Here is an 18,888-nt window from a genome sequence, read left to right as displayed (position 1 = left end):
AGAACACTAAGTACGAAGTTGCAAAAACTGACTAGGTACGAACTTACAAAACTAAGTAATTAATGTGCGACAAAAAAAAGTTTAAAAAACATAACTAAGGATTAATTTGATTGATCAATGAAATTTGAGTGTCTTCAATAAAGAAAGTATGATGGGGTTCATTATACTTTGTAGCATTGAGTAAGGCAAGTATATAGCGAGTCAAGTCTCTTATTTATAGAGAAGAAAAGGAATTGATCAATCAACATATAGAACTTCACAGCAACTTAACTTCAACTCCTCAATATCATCAATATATTGCTTAGTATTATAGAACATCATCGACATCGTATTCACAAAAGCACTTCTACAAAGTGTAACCTAAACCCCAACAAGCAGACTAGTGTCATCTATTGTACCATGGGTACAAATCCACTACATCAAGAAGTATATGACATGATTCAGCAAGATGATTGGAGAGAGATCTTAAAATGGATTAAAACGTCACCTATGATGATCGATTTAATCTTAAAAGCACCCAAAGGGGTAATGAGAGATCCATTACTACATCTATTGATTGCATACGATGAGACAAATCTAGCATTAGATGTAATTGCAGAAATGGATACAAAAGACCTAAGGATGAAGAATTTTAATAATGACACAGCTCTACACATCGCAGCTGCTAAAGGAGACCAGAAAGTGGCAAAGGCCTTGCTTGACCGCGATGTTGAACTTCACAACATGATAAACTCTGACGGAGAGATCCCTCTACATAGAGCTGCCCTAAATGGAATGAAAAAAATGTTTTATGAACTTTACATTCCAGAAAGCAACTTAATGGTCAGAAGATCTGATGGGGCTACTATTTTACACTGTGCGGTCATGGGCTATCATTTTGGTAAGTAAAGTACTGATCGAGCTAGCAAGTTACTGTTTAAACTAATACTGAAATCGCCGCTCATGATCATACTACCTTTCTTTCATGTCGCAGAACTTGCAGCTGAAATAGTCGTATTGGCGCCAGACTTGATATTTGCACGAGATGAACTAGGTCTCACTGTACTTCACCACATGGTCTCTATTCCGGATGCCTTCCCCAATGGATGCTACTTGGGTGTGCTTGATTCACTGCTTTACAGATGTATTGTAGTACTTCTACGCTGGTCAAATTCAAACAAGTACAGAATTGCACATACAACCCAATAAGGGTCTATGGATCCAACACAATGAACTAACTGCGTGTTAGATCAAGCCCTTACCTTATTGTCTGCAGAACAGAATACATGATAGCTTAATTTACTTAACTGTTGTAGGTATTATCTCCGAAGAGAAAGAAACTGCTCCCCAACCCCAAAAGAAGAAACTATCATATATGGATAGCATGGTAAAAATATTGATCCTTTTACAACTTTAATGTTGCTAAAGCTCATAATTAAGCTGATATGCATGAGAAAAGCTACTAATATTTCACTACGATTATATTTTTTAGGCACTATCGGACCTTGATGATATGTCCTTCATGTTTCATGGGGACACTGATGAAGAGAATCAAGAGATAAATCATGTTCCACATGAACCTCAAAAAGTCCAAGAAAATCCTCGCAAAACTTATGGTGAGTTCCATTAGCATACATTCACTTTATTTTATTACTGGATTATAGTGTGTTTGAGCCCCGATCAAACAGTTGTCTTTGACCTCGTTGACCCTGTGGTATCTACAGCCTACATTTGTGTCTTTTTGCAGTCGATCTATTTGTTAACATTTAGGTTTTGTTCAGGCCAGTGGATTAAACATTTAGTTGCATCATTCAATTATATCTCCCGATTAGGGAAGCTTTCTCGACAAAAGGGTACGAGAACAACACCATGATTAATCTTGTACTTAACTAAATGTTTTTTCCTATTTTATAAAAATGAAGGGGATGGTGCCCGTCCAATTTCAGAAATGGACGAAGACGAAGAAGACTCTCATCGTATCTCAGTTGCCCCTGATGATGATGATAATGCTACCGATCAAATAAAGAAAAGAAAAAGACACCATGATGAGGTGAGTGCCTAAAAATATATGAAGTATAGAGATAAAGACGAGCAAATTCTTGGTTCTTAGTATGTGTTGAGAATATTCTCACCCCGAATGGGTAATCTAAGAGCCGGCGCACTTAATTATAAGCCTTTGGCAACCTTATACTTCCATGCCAATACCATGTACCCAGCAACGGAGCTTGTTCTCATCGTTAATGCAGATTTCTGGTAAAAGTTTAGAATGCTTACATATATAGCTTGTATTTTCAGAGGAATTCAAGAAGACTTTTCGACAGCGACATTGATAGTGATAAGAAGGTCACTCTTTTCCGAAAATTCTCAAAGCCTTTAGGTAATTAGTAACTAATTCATCATTTTTTTCTTTCTTCTAATTGAATTTCTATTACAAACTGTTTTAAGAAAAATATCTACCTCATCTGCATTTTGATCAATGTGATGCCCTGTCTACAGAAAAATGGATAAAGCGTCGGGTCTACCACATGATGAAAAAAGGTTAGCAATCGTCACATGTATCAAGAACGAACTTGGCCATAGTTAGACATCCACACCTTCAATAATTAATCAAACTTTTTTAGTAAATGTCGAGGTTAGCGTCTCAAAAATGTTTACTAACGATGTCTAAAATCGATATGCAGCAAAATATTGGGATAACCTTATTGATCTAAGAAAGCGACATGACAGCGCAGTTGAATTGTTGTGTACTATTGCTAAGAACAAAGAATATTGGTTGTCGTTATCTCGTGGAAGTGCCCCTAGTGATCACCATGGAAGTTCTTTAGCCCTTGAACAAAGAAAGCATGACAAATCGATTAATAAGTGGATGGAGACTCCACTAACACTGGCTGCTACGATGGGTCTTAGTGAGTTGGTTAAATCAATCGTACTAAAGCATCCAGCATCAGCAACATATCGTGGAAATGAAGGAAAGAATCTGCTTCATGTAGCCGCTGAGAGTCGTCAAGAAAAAATTCTTGAGATCTTAGAGTTGGTAAAAGTACAGGACCCTAGAGTGCCTTATCGACTGGAAATGTCCAAGGATGACAATAGTAACACTATTCTGCACTTAGCTGCATTGGGAAACAATCAACCAAGCTCTCCTTTGCAGATGGAAAAAGAATTCCAATGGTTTGAGGTATACGCATATACATTCAAATATTTTGCGATTTCATTACCTTACATGATATGCTACAAAAGTATGCATCAATCATATTGTTGTGATTTTGTTGGATGCAGCGAGTGAGACGTATTTTGCCAAAGGATTTAGTGAACCACCGTAACAAGGATGGGAGGACAGCTAAGGAAGTATTCACAGAGAGCCATAAGAACATGGTGGAGGATGCAAAAAACCAATTAAGAGGCACTGCAACTTCTTGTTGCTCTGCGCTGGTGTCTGCCGTGACATTTGCAGCCGGTTTCTCCATTGCCAATGATAAGGACCAAAAGCAGCAAAATCTGGATCGCCGTACTAGGATCGTCTTAAAGATATTCTCTCACGCATATATGTTTGGGTTATCATGCACGGCCATTGCTCTAGTGCAATTTATGGCTCTTTTAATGGCTTCATATGAGGAAGAGGATTTTAGATACTCCTTACCTAGGCAGTACAGGCTCGCCTTAGCTACATTATTCACAGCAATGGTGGCCATGGTCGTAGCCTTCGGTTGCAATACCTACAACAGCTTATCTAATGAACTCAGTCCTAACTGGGAAAACTACCTATTTGTCTCCATTGAAATCCTCATTGTCCCGTTCATTTGTCTGATAGTGATGCGTTGTGGCGGCATCAAATTCCGCGTCAAAAAGATATAGCAATTCATTTCCAGATTTGCTCCTCTAGTTATACCTCGAAGGTTCATGGAGGTCTTCCCTACTGAGAGTAATGATGAAATGGATATATACTTTGTTTTGTCCAGTTGATGCTTTTGTTTTTGTTTTTTTTTGTGTTGCTCAGTTGGTGTGCTTTCTCTAGCATGTAATACTTCGTCAGTTGAATTTACTTCTTGTAGGTGCGATTTGGCATCAATAACATTACTAAGTTTCTGATTAGTGCAAGGGTTCTAATAATTACCGAAATTGAACTCGGTCAGTGTTGGGAAAATTGGCACCCCGAGCGCAGCGGAAATCAGGATCATAAAAGGCAATTGGTGATTTGGACTAAATATTGGAAAAATAATAAGAGAGAGAAAGAAGACAAACAAACACACACAACCACAACACAAGATATACGTGATTCACCTTTACAGGCTACATCCACGGCCAACACCACCAGAAAAACTTCCATTAAAACAAAGACCATTACATGCTCTTTCCGCAACCAAAGACAAGACCAAAGAGTTAATAAGACATAACCGAGAGCACCATCGAAAAAACCATAGAAATCAATTCTCTAACCGTTCCTCAAACCAGCCTCGTGTCTTCTCTTTTACGCTAGTAACAGAGGAGAAATATGAAAACACTAGAAACCTGGTTTAGGGAAAAGCCCCAAACCCTAACCTCTAGAACACCAAAATCCTCTCTCTACAAATTTTTCTCTCACAACGATATTGACCTTCATGGTAGCACACGATCCTCCCTACCAAAGAAACCAAAATCCTAAACACAAGGATTTACCACTCTTCTACGTTGGATTTCAACAAACCTACAATTTTCGTCCTATATAAAAAACACAAACTTGGACACTAAGTATTAGTCTCCGGTTAGGAAACTAAACTCTATATTACCCGGATTAGGAAACCCAGGTAATGTGGAAAAGGCCCAAATTTGGAAAACTCACGGTTTTCCTAACAGTCAGAACTACACCATGTCTTGAACAAGATAATGTTTGCAAATTTGCCCATGCACAAGGTTAAAGAAGTATTATGAAGGAGTTAAAAACAAGAAAAAAAATCTTTGTAAAACTTAAGTATCAAATGAAAAGGGATTTAAGGGATGCCTACAAATTGGGCAAACACTCTGTGGTTCTGTTTCGTTGATCCATTTGATCACACATTGGTTATGGAATACATGCCCACAGTATAACTCCATGGCATTATTCCCCTCTTTAAATTCATCTAAACAAATCACGCATTCTTCCTTCTCATCACCGTTGTTGTCCTTGTTGAAAGCTTTTACGTAGTGTGTCTTTAGCATTGAAGTTGATTTCACTTGTGCAGCTTCTCCATGATCATCTTTGTAATCAACTATTCCCATCTTTTCACAAATGTTCTTATTGTTTTTGCTGCGAGAACCACGTAGACGAAACTTAAGCATTTTTATTTCTTTGCCCACGTTGCCGCCGTATGCTATAAACAAGAGCTCTATCTTGACGACTAGGATTAGCACACTTTTCTTTTCCGCAAGGTTTAATTTAGCACTTTTATTACCAAACCTAGATACTGCGTGTTTAAAGAAATTCCAAAAATTAAGCTCGGTGGGAGAGTTTTCTAGACTATCTAGAGACAAGAGTGGATCAAGATTGCAATTACTGAAAACATCTGACGTAAACAAATCGGCAAAGTTGATCCCAAATATTTTTACAGTTGTAGGCTCACGTTTTTCTTTAGCTTCCAAACACTTTCCAGAGATAAGGTCAATTATAATATTATTCCTCGATCGATACATATGAGTTCTATCCCTAACTTGAACTTCAACAAAAACTCGGGTGTCCTCAAATGGATTCTCTACTCTATCTTCAGTAGTAACTGCATCCATAGAATTTATACGTATACCGATATCATGCTCGATTTCACCAGTTGCATTCGCTAGAGACGACATTAATAACAATCGCTGAAGAATAATAAGCTAGGTGTGTTCCTTCGACAAGATAGAAGGGTAAGGGGAAACGTCCTAATATCCATATATTTATATATATATACACATAAAATTTATGTATGCGACTTCACCAGGGAATAGGATTTTTTGCACGAGAAAGGAAAGGAAAAGAATTCATGTGACCTGTGGGACTAGGAAAACAAACAAATAATATACTCTCTCATTCCTAGTTTACTTACCTAAATTGGGGATTTTTTTTTGTCCAAATTTAGTTGTTAGCTTTCATATTTTTTTTCCATTTATTCTAATCTCTACTCCTATGTTGAAATCAGGTCATGGTATTGAAAATAGTGTAATTGTATTTCATACACACAATCTTAAATAGTCCTCTCTCTAATATATCCTTTATTCTCCTGAGTTAAGATTTTTTTCTTTTTTGAATTAAGGAAAGACCAAAAAATTAGATAAGTAAAAACTATGTATCTTAAATACTAGGTTAGGCTAACCCTATGGTCTTCTAATCTAGCAACTAGATTGGCCATCCACGTCAGATAGGGCAACCTCCTAAGTCTTATGGTATTTTTAATGTAGCAGTGAAATGTTGAGTAGAACAGCGCTGAACGCTGAACCAAACAGCGTCACATGATTTTATTTTCTAAACAACTGATCATTACCATTTCTCTCTCCATCTTTTCCCTTTCTCTCTTTCCATCTTTTTCCTCTCTCTCTGTCCATCTTTTCCCTCTCTCCATCACACTAATATGTCCCACGCTCTCTTTCTCTACCAAAAATATTGACCTAGCGCTTCAGCGTTTATATCACTTTTTCAGCACTGAATGATTCAGTGTTTCAATCTTGCTGCTAGTTGAACTGCGAGCAAATGCTAGGAGAGAGAAATAGACAAAAATACTGTTAACTTTTTTCCCACACTTTTTCTTGATTTGCAACACTTTTTGGCCAATCTAGCAGTTCAATCTAGTCCATAGGGATTAGCCTTAGGGTAATTTTGGAAAAAAAAAAGTTCTCTCTTTTAAGCAAGTAGGACAGAGAGAGGGAGTAAGAAAAAACGAAATGAACACGATAAATATATTGATGGTACAGCTACCGGGGCTGGGAACCGTGAAAATCACCGCGTCTTACGGCCCCTGAGACCCGCTGGAACTTGCACGTGGTGGGTTACGAGTTTCACTGTGGATCCCCCGCTTTCTTATGAGGTGCGGGGACATTCACGGGATTTGATCCCCGGTGAATGTAGCATTGTTGCGACAAATAGGATTAATTAACTCGGCCTCGGTTTATGGTCACTCGAATCTCGAGCTATAAAAGAACCGTTTCAAAAAAACGAAGATGATCGGTGAACAAACCCATTTGACAAACATTTTTGACAAAGTTACCATCCACTATATCTTGAGTATCTGACGGTTCACATATCAACTGACGTGGTATACAATTAAGCTTTATGGAGTGTTTGGATTTAATTAATAATAGTAGTTAATAATAGTAGGCGTGAATGGGGAAGACGATGCAAAATTTCAGTTAAGTGCGAGAATGGGACGAGAATGAATGGACGATGTACAATCATGATTAGTGCGACAGAGTGTGGATGATGCTTGATGGACAACAATCCTAAGTGTAAAACAACTAAATTCAGAGTAAAAAAACCGCTTAATTAAGCATGTGTATTAATCTTCATCTTCATCGTTCATATGAACGAACAAATTTAAAATTAAAAAAATCAGAGTATTAATCTTCATCATTCAAGCTCTGAAATAACTTACACAGACATTTTTCTACTTTTGATTAGCTAGGTGTTTCCTACCTAACTGATCAAATTAAGAAAAATATGATTCATCAATCGATCAAAAAATATATTAACATAAATCATATATCTTTTTACGATTTTCATTAGATGGAAGAGAAGATAATAAGATGGCGGGTTTATTAGTGGAAGATGATCGGTGAGTTTTCGAGTTTTAAAAGAAGAATCGTCAATGGAGAAAAGCAGATATGCACGCCATTTCTAAACCTAATTTTTTTCACGACCAAACACTAGCCAAGCCAACATCGCAGGCCATGTCATCAATGTTGTGAACCATTAGATGCATAGGATCTTATGGTTGGTAAGTTTTGTCAAAAGGGTTTGTTAAAATCGTTTGTTCACGGATCCCGTCCCAAAAAAACAAAGAATTAAGAGGAGAATGCGTGACTGACTCTGATCGTGTAAGTGTGCCTGGAGTAGACACGTAATAACTAATAAGACGTATGAAGAGGCGATTTGGACATCGCCTATCGGGGAGATAAATATCATCTCGTCTTCACCACAACTGCAAATTATTGAGGGACCCCTCCATCCCCAATGTACAGGCGGAATTTACCAATTTTCTTAGAATAAGAAAAAATATGGGTTTCATAAATAGCCAAAACTTTTCTTATTTTACCTTTTATCTTGTTCCTAAGATAAGAGACATTAGCTTATTTGTCGTGATGTCCATACATTATAATCCTCCTCACTTGGATTTTCCTTCTACTTCCACCACTTCTATTGCTGCTGTTGAGGAGTACTTGAAACAAAGAGCTGTTATATTGGAATTACTGAAAGACTCACTCCACAAATCCCAGGAGAGAATGAAGCTATATGCAGACAAGACTAGAGTGGATAAAAGTTTTGTTGTTGGTGATAGAGTTTACTTAAAACTCCAGCCTTACATACAAGCTTCTTTGTCATTGAGAAGGAATTTAAAGCTTGCATCCAAATACTATTGGCCCTTCATGTCCTTCAGAAAATTAGCAGTGTAGCCTACAAATTGCTATTACCTGCTGAAGCAAGAATACACCCTGATTTTCATGTCTTTCAACTCAAAAAACATATTGGTGCTCAACATATCATCTTCCCAACTCTACCAGTCATCAACAGTGAAGGTCAGGTGCTTGTCATACCTGCAGCTGCACTGGATTCCAGAGTTATTGTCAGAAATGGTGTTTCAGTTCCTCAACTGCTTATTCAATGGACCAATGCCTCAGCTGCAGATGCTACTTGGGAGGATACTAGCAACATCAAGAGACATTTTCCGAAGTTCAATCCTTGAGGACAAGGATTTGGTGATGGGGAGGGTATTTTTCATATACCTGCATATGACTACTCTTGAATTGTGGTCTGCCCTGAGTAATCCATTGGGGTGTACTCAGTAATTAGTCAGTGGCTAATAATTCAGTAGCGTGTGTCTCATTCGGATTAGTCAATGATGGGGATAGGTGTCACGCTTGGATTAGCTCAATCCGATCTGGTTATCTTATTCTTTCTTCTTTATTAGCTTGAGAAACTGTTTTGTAATGGTTAAGAAGATATTAATGAATTGTTCTGAGGATGCTTCGGCATATTGTTACCATTTTTCCTTTATTCTTTCAAATTCAGTCCAGTATTTCGATTGTTAATCGTACTAGTCTAGTACAGTTACCTCCCAAGAAGTACTAAGTTTAAAGTCGTCTACCAGACATCAAGTACCACAAAATGGATAGTCACCTTTTAAATCGTATATCAATAGTAGAAATAACTGCGGATCAACAAAACTAAACAGAACCGCCACAATTATGAGACAACTGCACCGGATTAGATAAATAATCAAATCTAGCAAAACCTGATCCAAAACTTCTTGCAAGACAAGTGGGTTTATATGTGACGTCCACTTGGGCTTCCTATGAGTGTATTGACAAATAGGTTCATTCAAATAGGTATTTAATAGATGGAACTCTTCCTGGATAGTATCAGAAGGATCGGGTTGTGGAGTCAGAAGAGACTCAACTAATACCTTGGGCATACTAGGCTCAAGTCCCAAGTTAGGGACTTCAAATGGGGATACTTGACAATCACTACCCCCAAACTTAGAATTTTGAGTGTCTCTAGATATACTAGTCACAATATTCCTAATTTTTAGACCATTAAGTTCCTGAAAAAGGTCAATTGATTTCTCTAAGTTATAATCAAGTGGTTCATCCTCGAAATGCATTTGACGCATACAAACTGTATGACTTATATGTTTCATACCCTCTATGGTCAACCCATTATTGTCTTCAATCATGGTCACTAGCCTACTCTCATGATCACTATCCAAATCAGAAGCTATTGGAAAAATGTCAGAAGGGCCTAAAAATGCATAATTAGGGTCCAACTTAGGAAGCTCTTCGGGATCTTCAAAATAAGGGATTAAGGTAGATTCGGAATCTAGTAATGGTTCAAACCTAGCTTTCCATCTATCAATATCTAACATAAGAATAGAATCCAAGACATCATTTACTTGTTTAATGTTGCTATCATCATCGAAATCCATGCTAAAATGGGTTAGACAACTCTCTAATGGATCTTCTGATATGGTGTTTGGTAATGACTCCTGAACTAAGGTTCCTATAATGTGCACCTCTTCAATGCATGTGTCATCTATCTCAGAATGTAGCTTATTGACATTAAAAATATTCAACTCAATAGTCATATTACCAAAAGATAGATTCATAATACCATTTGGACAGTTGATGATCGCATTATACGTAGCTAAAAATGGAGACCTAAAATTACAGATATCTGGTTCTCTGGGTCAGAGACAGGTTGGGTATCTAAGACCACGAAATCCACATGATAAATAAACTTGTCGACCTCAATTAGAACATCCTCTATCACACCACGAGGAATTTTAACAGACCTATTATCTAACTAGACTGTTATCTTTGTAGGATTCAATTCTCCAAGTCTTAGTTGTAAGTACACATGGTACGGTAGTAAATTCACACTAGCTCCTAAGTCAAGTAAAGCTTTATCTACCTGAGGTTTTCCTATCGTGCAAGCAATGGTAGGGGCACCTGGGTCTTTATACATAGGAGTTGTGAAATTATGAATGATCGAACTTACATGACTAGCTAAAAAATGGACAGTAAGCTTTCGCTTTCGCGTACACATATCCTTAAGGAATTTGACATAATCCGGAAGTTGCCTAATTGCTTCTAATAACAGAAGTTTTATGGTAAATTTTTAAAAAACCTCCATTATGTCATTAAAGTTGGATTCATTCTTTGTTGGTACTAATAGTTGTGGAAATTGGGATCTAGGCATAAAATAGGGACTTTCAGGAACTGAATTGGCATCATCAGAGATTTTATCAGTCTCCTCAGCTATGGGTGGTCCTGGGGGTGAACTATAGTATGTTCACTATCAGGAGTGGTTACCTTATTGTCTACAACTCCACCACTCCTAATGGTGCTAATAGCATTCAGCTGATGTGATGGTTTTGCACCTACTGCATGAAATCCTCTAGGGTTGGGTTGTGTTTGACTAGCAAACCTACCGTTATCTCTCTCACTTAAAGTCTTAGCTATTTGACCTACTTGAAGTTCTAACTTAGCAAGGGTCTGAGCATTAGTTTGAAAGTTCTTCTTGGTTTCCTCTTGAAAACTAACCTGGCTCTTTATTAACATTTCCTGGCTATGTGCTAACATATCCTGGCTCTTTCTTAATATACTAATAGATTCCTCTAAGCCAGTCATTCTATTCTCTGAAGAGTTCTGAAACTGACCTGAAGAGTTCTTATTTGAACCAAAACCTAAGGGAGCATTAGAATTACTAAACTGACTCTGGCCCTTAGACCACAAAAGGTTCAGATGGTTTCTCCAACCAGGATTATAGGTTTCTGAATATGGGTCAAACTTTTGACGATTATAGAATCTAATGTTATTATAAAGAGCATTGGCTTGCTCTTCATTATTATGGCCTTCCCAAAAAGGCTCTACTCTACCACTAGTGTGACCCACTTCTAAAACTTCTAACCTTTTCGCTATAGCAGCAATTTTGGCATCTGATTCATAGCTTCCTTCTACCCTATTAACGTTTCCTATTCCTAGAAGAATTGTTTTCTGGGGTTCCCTACTATTTTCACGTTGTTGGGTCCTTTCGGAGATTTCATTCAAAAATGTCATCGCCGCATCAACTGTTTGGTTTTCAAACCCACCGGTACACAAAGATTCTACCATGGTTTTTGTGGAATAATCTAAACTCTCATAAAAGATCTGAACTAGCCAAACCTTTTCTGAACCATTTGGGTTTATCTTTCATGGAAAAGGAGAATAACCTGAGTTTTAAAGCATCATCATCAAGATCTCAAATTTTCAGGGTACTATAAATTTCTTCAAAATCCCTAACATGGAAATAGGGGTTTTCATTTTCTTTCCCTAAAAAGATTGGGAGCATCTGTAAGGTCCCAGGTTTAAGTTCATAATTTGCTTCCATTTCAGCTAACCTGATACACGAGGGACGAGTAGTCCTAGTCGGGTTCAATAAAGCTTTCAAAGTTGCCATTTATGGCGCTATTGGAGCAATAGGGATTCTCTTCTTAGTAAAAGACGGATGTTCAAAACTAGACTCTCCAAAAATCGGAATTTCTAAATTAAGGAAATCGAGATTCTTAGAACTAATGAATCGACCTAGGGCGTCTCTTCTTCATTCAGGAATACAAAATAATTTCCTATGTTGGAAGGGTAAGCAATCACAAATCAAGGCCGACTCAACGAAATCAAACCTATTGATTTATAGCAAACAAAAAGCATGATGGCTCCACTTAGATTGTTTCTAGACCAGCTTCTACTCTTCCAAGAGGAAACTAGGTACAATTTTAGAAAACCTCGTAGGATGATCCGAATAAAGTAAGTCGAAGAGAAGCGATAGAAGCTCTAAGGAGCTTTGATACCCCCACCTCTGTGGCAACGCTTCCCTAGGTTACAAGGCGGCCCTAATCGACTTCCAGTAATCTTCTTGAACTTTGAGCTAGGATAACAAGATACCCAACACGATCTTTTGAACGACTTTCCTATAATCTCGTTACCTTATTGGTCTCGTTCTAGTCAAAATTTTAAGGCTTAGGTTCGCGTAGGTTACGTGTTCCGAAGGCGGGCAAGAAGAGAACGGTGATGAAATCCGAACCCTTATCTTGTATGGCCAGGCCTTTCCCTTTACTAGAAAAATAAATGTCCGTATTCAGTCCTCAGCATATATGCATACGAAGGAGTCCAGTAACTTGCTGACAGGGGATTCGCGAGTGTTTAAAGTCTTACCTTCCGTTCAAGACGGGGGATGAACCGGTCGTAGTCGACTCGGGCCACTGACTCCTATGTTAGTGTACGAACCCAAGGTGTAGAGACAATATCGTAATTGTCCTCCTTCTCTACAAACAATTTATATTTAATGGTACCCTTCCTTGGGGTTTAAAAGTAATGTACAAAGTCCCAAAAATATCCAAAAGTCCAAAAAGAAAAGAAAAATTACAAAAATAATAATAATAAACCCTAATACAGTTTTCTAAAAATTCCAAAAATAAATAAAAACCCTAAAAATAAATAAAATAACTAAAACAAAATTGTCTTGTTTTCCCTTCTTTTCTCTTTGCCTCTAACTTTGATCCCTCAAGTCTTTCGTCAATCAAGAATCGCAACCACTTTGGCTCCAATCTCTTTTTGATCCAAAACCTATAATAAATAGACAAATACCAAAAAACGTACAATATAACAAAAAAAAAAAAAAAACCTAAAATAAATCTAAAAACTAAACCTAAAAACAAGTCTGCGTCGGCGGCGCCAAATATTGATCGGATTTTGTATAGTGAAGATTCGTTCACTCAGACTTGTGAAGATTCGTTTTAGACTCAAATTAAAATAGAAAACTTAAGATGAAGTTGTTATCAAGATTATAAAAAGCATTGAGACTCGAGATTCCATCATTGACCAATTAAGTGATTTAATCTAATCAATATCCATGCAATTTTTTACGTTTAAAGTGATTCTAATTTATTTCCTCTAGTAGATTTTTGAAGTGACAATTGTAAACATCAAGCATGAAACATCAAAATATCTAAGTCTAAGCATGCTCCATCAAAACGAATCAAAATCATTCAATAAAAATCAATTTTACAATATTAGTTCCATGCAAATAATCATAAAAGAAATTACAAGAATTAATTAAAATAGAATTATACCACTTTTCATGGAACAATGGCTTCCTCCGTCGCCTCAGCTAAGGGGTTTAGCTCCTCATATTATTCATGTGCTCAAAATAGGTGTTCATAGCTCAAAAGGGTGAAAAACAAGAGGAAACTAATGAAGCAGACAGTTCTCAACGGTTTTCAGGCGTTACAAACTGACTGTTACAGAAAACTGTTGCAATAAAAACTTTTTACAGGAAACGATAGAAGCGATATGTTGTAAAGTAAAAGACTGTTTATGTGGGTCTTATGTTCTTCGTGTTCTTCAACAGTAGTACAACCCGGTTTCCTGCAACTTCAATTTCTCGGCTTTGTGGTGTTCTAAGCTTCCCCTAACTTTCTATAAACTTCAATACCTTCTCCTGGAACTCGATAACTCCTTTTATACCCTTTAGAAACCTCCAAATCCCTATGAAATTTCTTCTTTTCTTTCAATGGAAGTCACGGAAATAACTTCTTCCCTTACTTGTTTCACGCGTTTCTGATCTTTCCAACTCCTCCCAAACTCTTCCTTAGATAGATACGTATCGTTGGAAAGAATATATCGCCTTTAGTCTCACTGGAATTCCAAAAATAAATCATGTAGGGACCCGTGTAAATTCACTCCCCTTTTTTGCCTCAACCCGACTTATCTAGCCCAATTCCTTCGATCCAATCAATAGTACCAACCCTGTTATGCTCTAAGAAGTCTATCCCACCAAAATTCCGAGATTTAATCTCTTTAAATCCTCCCATAAATGCGAACCCTAATATGCCTCTCGTCTGGTAAATTTTCCCGCCTTTTTCTGAAATTCAAAACAAAGAGGATGACCTCCGCTTATCCTCTGATGGGGTGCGAATATCATGTGCCCTGAGGTTTCCCCTTATCCATTGTGTGCCTCTTATCCAAACTGGGAGTCCGAATAGTAGGTTTCCTCCGGGTTCCTTTATCGACTTTTCGAACCAATTTCTCAAAAAACGTTTATTGCCCAAAAATACCTACAAACACATAAAACACCATAATAAGTACAAAAATGGGTACTAACGTTATACAAAATCGAGATGAAAATAGACACATAAATGTGTCTATCACCTCCAACTTGCAATAAGTCACACACTTGGAACAATTCCTTTGGTTCGTATTCCAAACAGTAAAGGAACAACAAATCTGTTGGGTTACAACTCTTTTCAAACAACGTGATATGAGTTTGACAAAAGGCTCTTCCGTTTAACCAATAAACTCCTTTATCGGGTTCTTAGATCAATTTATTTAACAACTACCAAAGTAATTGTTTAGACTATGCAATCAATACTATGAATGGAAAAGAAATGTATTGATGCCAATCTACACAACTAATCAATCCAATCTATCAAAAGATAAACCGATTATAGTTGGATCCCCAGCCGATCAAGTTTTGTGCACACCAAATATTATGAACTCAAATAATAATTTTTCTTTGTCTTCAAATTTTCTTAGATCTTCAATAAACACCTGCAAACAAACAACTTAAATCTCTTGTGATAAATCACACACACAACGGAGTCTGTTAACGATGGATTATCACAAGACGTCTTTAGATCTACAAACAATCTAATGATCCCCGTCGAAACTTCGATATAGTTTGAGTGAATCTTAAATCAGAAGAGAAGATTATCAAGCATAAACAAACTAGGTGCAATCAAAGTTCGACAACCGTTAGTCAATCAAATCAATCGACTAGTTTCCCACCAAAGGTACTCGTAGAGATTCTCATTCCCAAAAAAGTCTTTAAAACGAGCGGTCGTAAGATATTTCGCCTAATTAGGGTACTTTCCTCTCTGAATAGACGACTCCACCAGTAACAACACAACTAGGTAGTTTTGTTGGCTCTTAGGATTAGTTTGCTTGAAATGCAAACTTCGAAATTTATAGACCAAGGAAGTTTGGACACCAAGGAATTTCCGAATCCGAATATTCTCAAAGATATACAATAAAGCCAAAATCGGTTTTCATCATTCCTGGAAATGCTCTACCGAAATATTGACCGAAATCTCAGTAGAAAACCTCCAATTAGTAAATGCACATTACCAATCTTTATTTTCTAAATATATGCATTTAATTGTTGGAAATTAAAAGAATATAAAATTAAAAACCTGAGTTAAAAGATTCTCAATTTATTTCTATCCTGGATTCTCCTTTAATTAGAATATCATTGAACAATAATAGATAAGAATTACTGCACATGTTCAAAGTATGTCGACATCTTTACTTTGTAAATCCTTTTTCTTATTTACAATCTTGGAACCGATTTTCCACACTTCCAAACGAGTTTAGAATTGTTTCATCTGATTTCCAAGAACTATGTGATTGATCAAAAACATACAATCACTATTCATGGGTTTAACGGTTTTACCAATCGCAAAGTTCGGTTCTACCTCCAAGTGGCTACTAGGATCGGTTACACTAATTTCCATAAAATGGCTAACTAAGTACCAAGATCGGTTACCACTATTTATGGTACTTACTTGTGATCGGTTGCACAAGTTATAAGATCAGTTATACAAATTAATAAAACTTGTTAACCTACTATAAGGATCGATTACACATCTTGTCCCCCCAAGTTATAGGATCGGTTACCCAATGACTAGGAATGGTCACATCAATTACAAATATCGATCATACCATCTCAGGTGATTACTTAATTAGATTGGTTTCACTAATAAAAGTCATACCGATACATAAGTTAGGCATTCTGAATAGTTTTACCAAGATACATAAACAAGTTATGAACGGTTATACTAAATACACATATTGGTAATCCAAAGATTTGCAATGGATAACAATACCAATAAGCCTAGCAATTCCCCTTTAGATTCACAAAACAAGTTTATGAATTGTACTTCCTTTAAACGAATGTTAAACATTGTTTCCTAGGAAGAAATATTCACCCATACCCATACATAATCACAATAGCATTCATACAATTATGTCAGTGTCTTATATACGAAGTTCAAAAGATAGGCGTTAGACTTCGTATTATAATTCTTTAATACTACGTCTAACTAGAGTATAATCATTCAAAGCTTCGCAGTTATGTTTTCAATATAACACGACTTGAAAGATACGTTAGGAATGAAACAGTCAAGTCAAAATGAAAAAGCAGGGGTCTAACAATCTGTATGGACTAACTCCAATATACGTTCCAAAGAATCAACTAGACAGTCAGACTCAATCTAGAGAAAAGTATATCGAGGAGTGAATATCTCTCTCACTTGATTTGATCTTTACTCAAGCAAACGGAAATCTGTATGGACTAACTCTAAAGACCAATATCCAAGTGTCAATCAATTTAAATCAACAACCAAAGGTTGAATTTTCTAATTGATAGATCTTAATGCACAACCTGTGATATTTCAATTATATAACAAAATATAATGCGGAATAGAAATAACACAGACACCAGAAATTTTGTTAACGAGGAAACCGCAAATGCAGAAAAACCCCGGGACCTAGTCCAAATTGAACACCACACTGTATTAAGCCGCTACATACACTAGCCTACTCCAAACTAACTTCGGTCTGGACTATAATTGAACCCTAATCAATATCACACTGATTCAAGGTACAGTTGTGCTCCTTATGTCTCTGATCCCAGCAGGATACTATGCACTTGATTCCCTTAGCTGATCTCACCCATAACCAAGAGTTGCTACGAACCAAAGTCGAAGACTTTAATAAACAAATCTGTATCACACAGAAAAGTCTATGATAGGTAAATATGTCTCCCACAGATAGACCTAAGAGTTTTTTTTCCATCTTTTGATAAATCAAGGTGAACAGGAACCAATTGATAATCCGGACTTATATTCCCGAAGAACAGCCTAGAAATATCAGTCACCTCACAACAATCTTAATCGTATGGTAGCGAAACAAGATGTTGCGGAATCACAAACGATGAGACGAAGATGTTTGTGGTTTCTTTTTATTTTGCCCTATCGGAGATAAATCTCAAGCCAATTATTCAATTGAACTCGTACGATAGAAAATGGAAAGATCAGATCGCTCAACTACAAGATAAGTAGTTTCGCCTGGCTTCACAATCCCAATGAAGTCTTTCAGTCGTTAACCTACATGGTCTCGGGAAGTAACCTAAGGTTAAAGGAGAATCGACTCTAGCAAAACCAACTAGTATCATACATGAGGTGTGGGGATTAGTTTTTCCAGTTGCTAGATGTCTCCTTTATATAGTTTTCAAATCAGGGTTTGTAATCTAAGTTACCTTGGTAACAAAGCATTCAATGCTCACCGTTAGATGAAAAACCTGATTCAACCAAACTAATATCTTTCAATCGTTAGATCGAAACTTAGCTTGTCATACACAAATAAAATGTGTTTCATTTAGGTTTGAGTAACTGTACCTAAACGTGTACACTTGGTTGGTTCAAAAATAGTTAACCGAGGTTATCCATATGAGTACTTTCATATCAACCATATTCATCTTCTTCACAACTAGTTCAAATAACTTCAAAAGAACTAGTTGAAGAGTTATTCAATTGCTTAGGTCTTTATATATAGACACAATTGAAACAAAATCGGTTTGATTCACTTAAATCAATTCATGAAAAATATAGCCATGGTTTGCAAAGATTGCATTCCTTATTGATTTATTGTTTCAAGTTCGTGAACTTCCGATTTGAGAAATAACCAGCTTGGGTACGCGTACGGGTACGTGTACCTTAGCTACCGGATTTGAGTTTGGAAACTTAGCAGAAATTTTCGGTTCGAAAACTTCCGTGAGTACGCGTACGGGTACGCGTACCTAAGGTGACTAGTTTTCCGGTTTGTAAATTACAAACTCCAGCAGAAATTTTCGGTTAGAAAACTTCCGGCAGTACGCGTACCCAACCTGTCTCCTTTACCAATGTCGCATGCACAAGTGCACACAATTGGTTTCCGACACATGGATATATACACTAATGTGCGAACATACTATATATGCTTATATCCATAGTTGGTTATATAATCTCAACTCTACATTTCAATCATTCAAACATTCTTCTGTAATGTTATAACAGTCGTTATTCAAAACTATCATCATCAAAGCTATTTTCAAGATTGAAACGTCATCATGACTTTCGTCAC

General features: G+C 36.9%; 2 protein-coding genes across 3 annotated transcripts; one reads left to right on the top strand and one right to left on the bottom strand.

Annotated features, from left to right (window-relative positions):
* The first annotated feature begins 265 nt into the window (after positions 1-265).
* Positions 266-4,072, top strand: LOC113321377. 2 transcript variants are annotated; one of them, XM_026569289.1, is made up of 9 exons: positions 266-880; positions 974-1,096; positions 1,296-1,366; positions 1,472-1,595; positions 1,902-2,029; positions 2,275-2,356; positions 2,476-2,517; positions 2,661-3,157; positions 3,259-4,072. In XM_026569289.1, exons 1-9 carry the CDS (start codon positions 400-402, stop codon positions 3,832-3,834), a joined length of 2,124 nt encoding a protein of 707 aa, XP_026425074.1. In that variant the 5' UTR covers positions 266-399; the 3' UTR covers positions 3,835-4,072. The 2 variants fall into 2 exon arrangements, with proteins under 2 accessions (XP_026425074.1, XP_026425073.1); XM_026569288.1 differs by having other exon boundaries at positions 974-1,123.
* Positions 4,073-4,923: 851 nt separating this feature from the next.
* On the bottom strand, positions 4,924-5,778 carry LOC113324135. Its single transcript, XM_026572467.1, has one exon. The coding sequence runs from the start codon at positions 5,776-5,778 to the stop codon at positions 4,924-4,926; it is 855 nt and encodes a 284-aa protein (XP_026428252.1).
* Positions 5,779-18,888: the final 13,110 nt, after the last annotated feature.

This window comes from Papaver somniferum, chromosome 11 (assembly GCF_003573695.1).
Source record: "Papaver somniferum cultivar HN1 chromosome 11, ASM357369v1, whole genome shotgun sequence".
Lineage (NCBI taxonomy): Eukaryota > Viridiplantae > Streptophyta > Magnoliopsida > Ranunculales > Papaveraceae > Papaver > Papaver somniferum.
The sequence above is the reverse complement of the archived record's forward strand: the minus strand, read 5'-3'. Positions and strand labels throughout refer to the sequence as shown.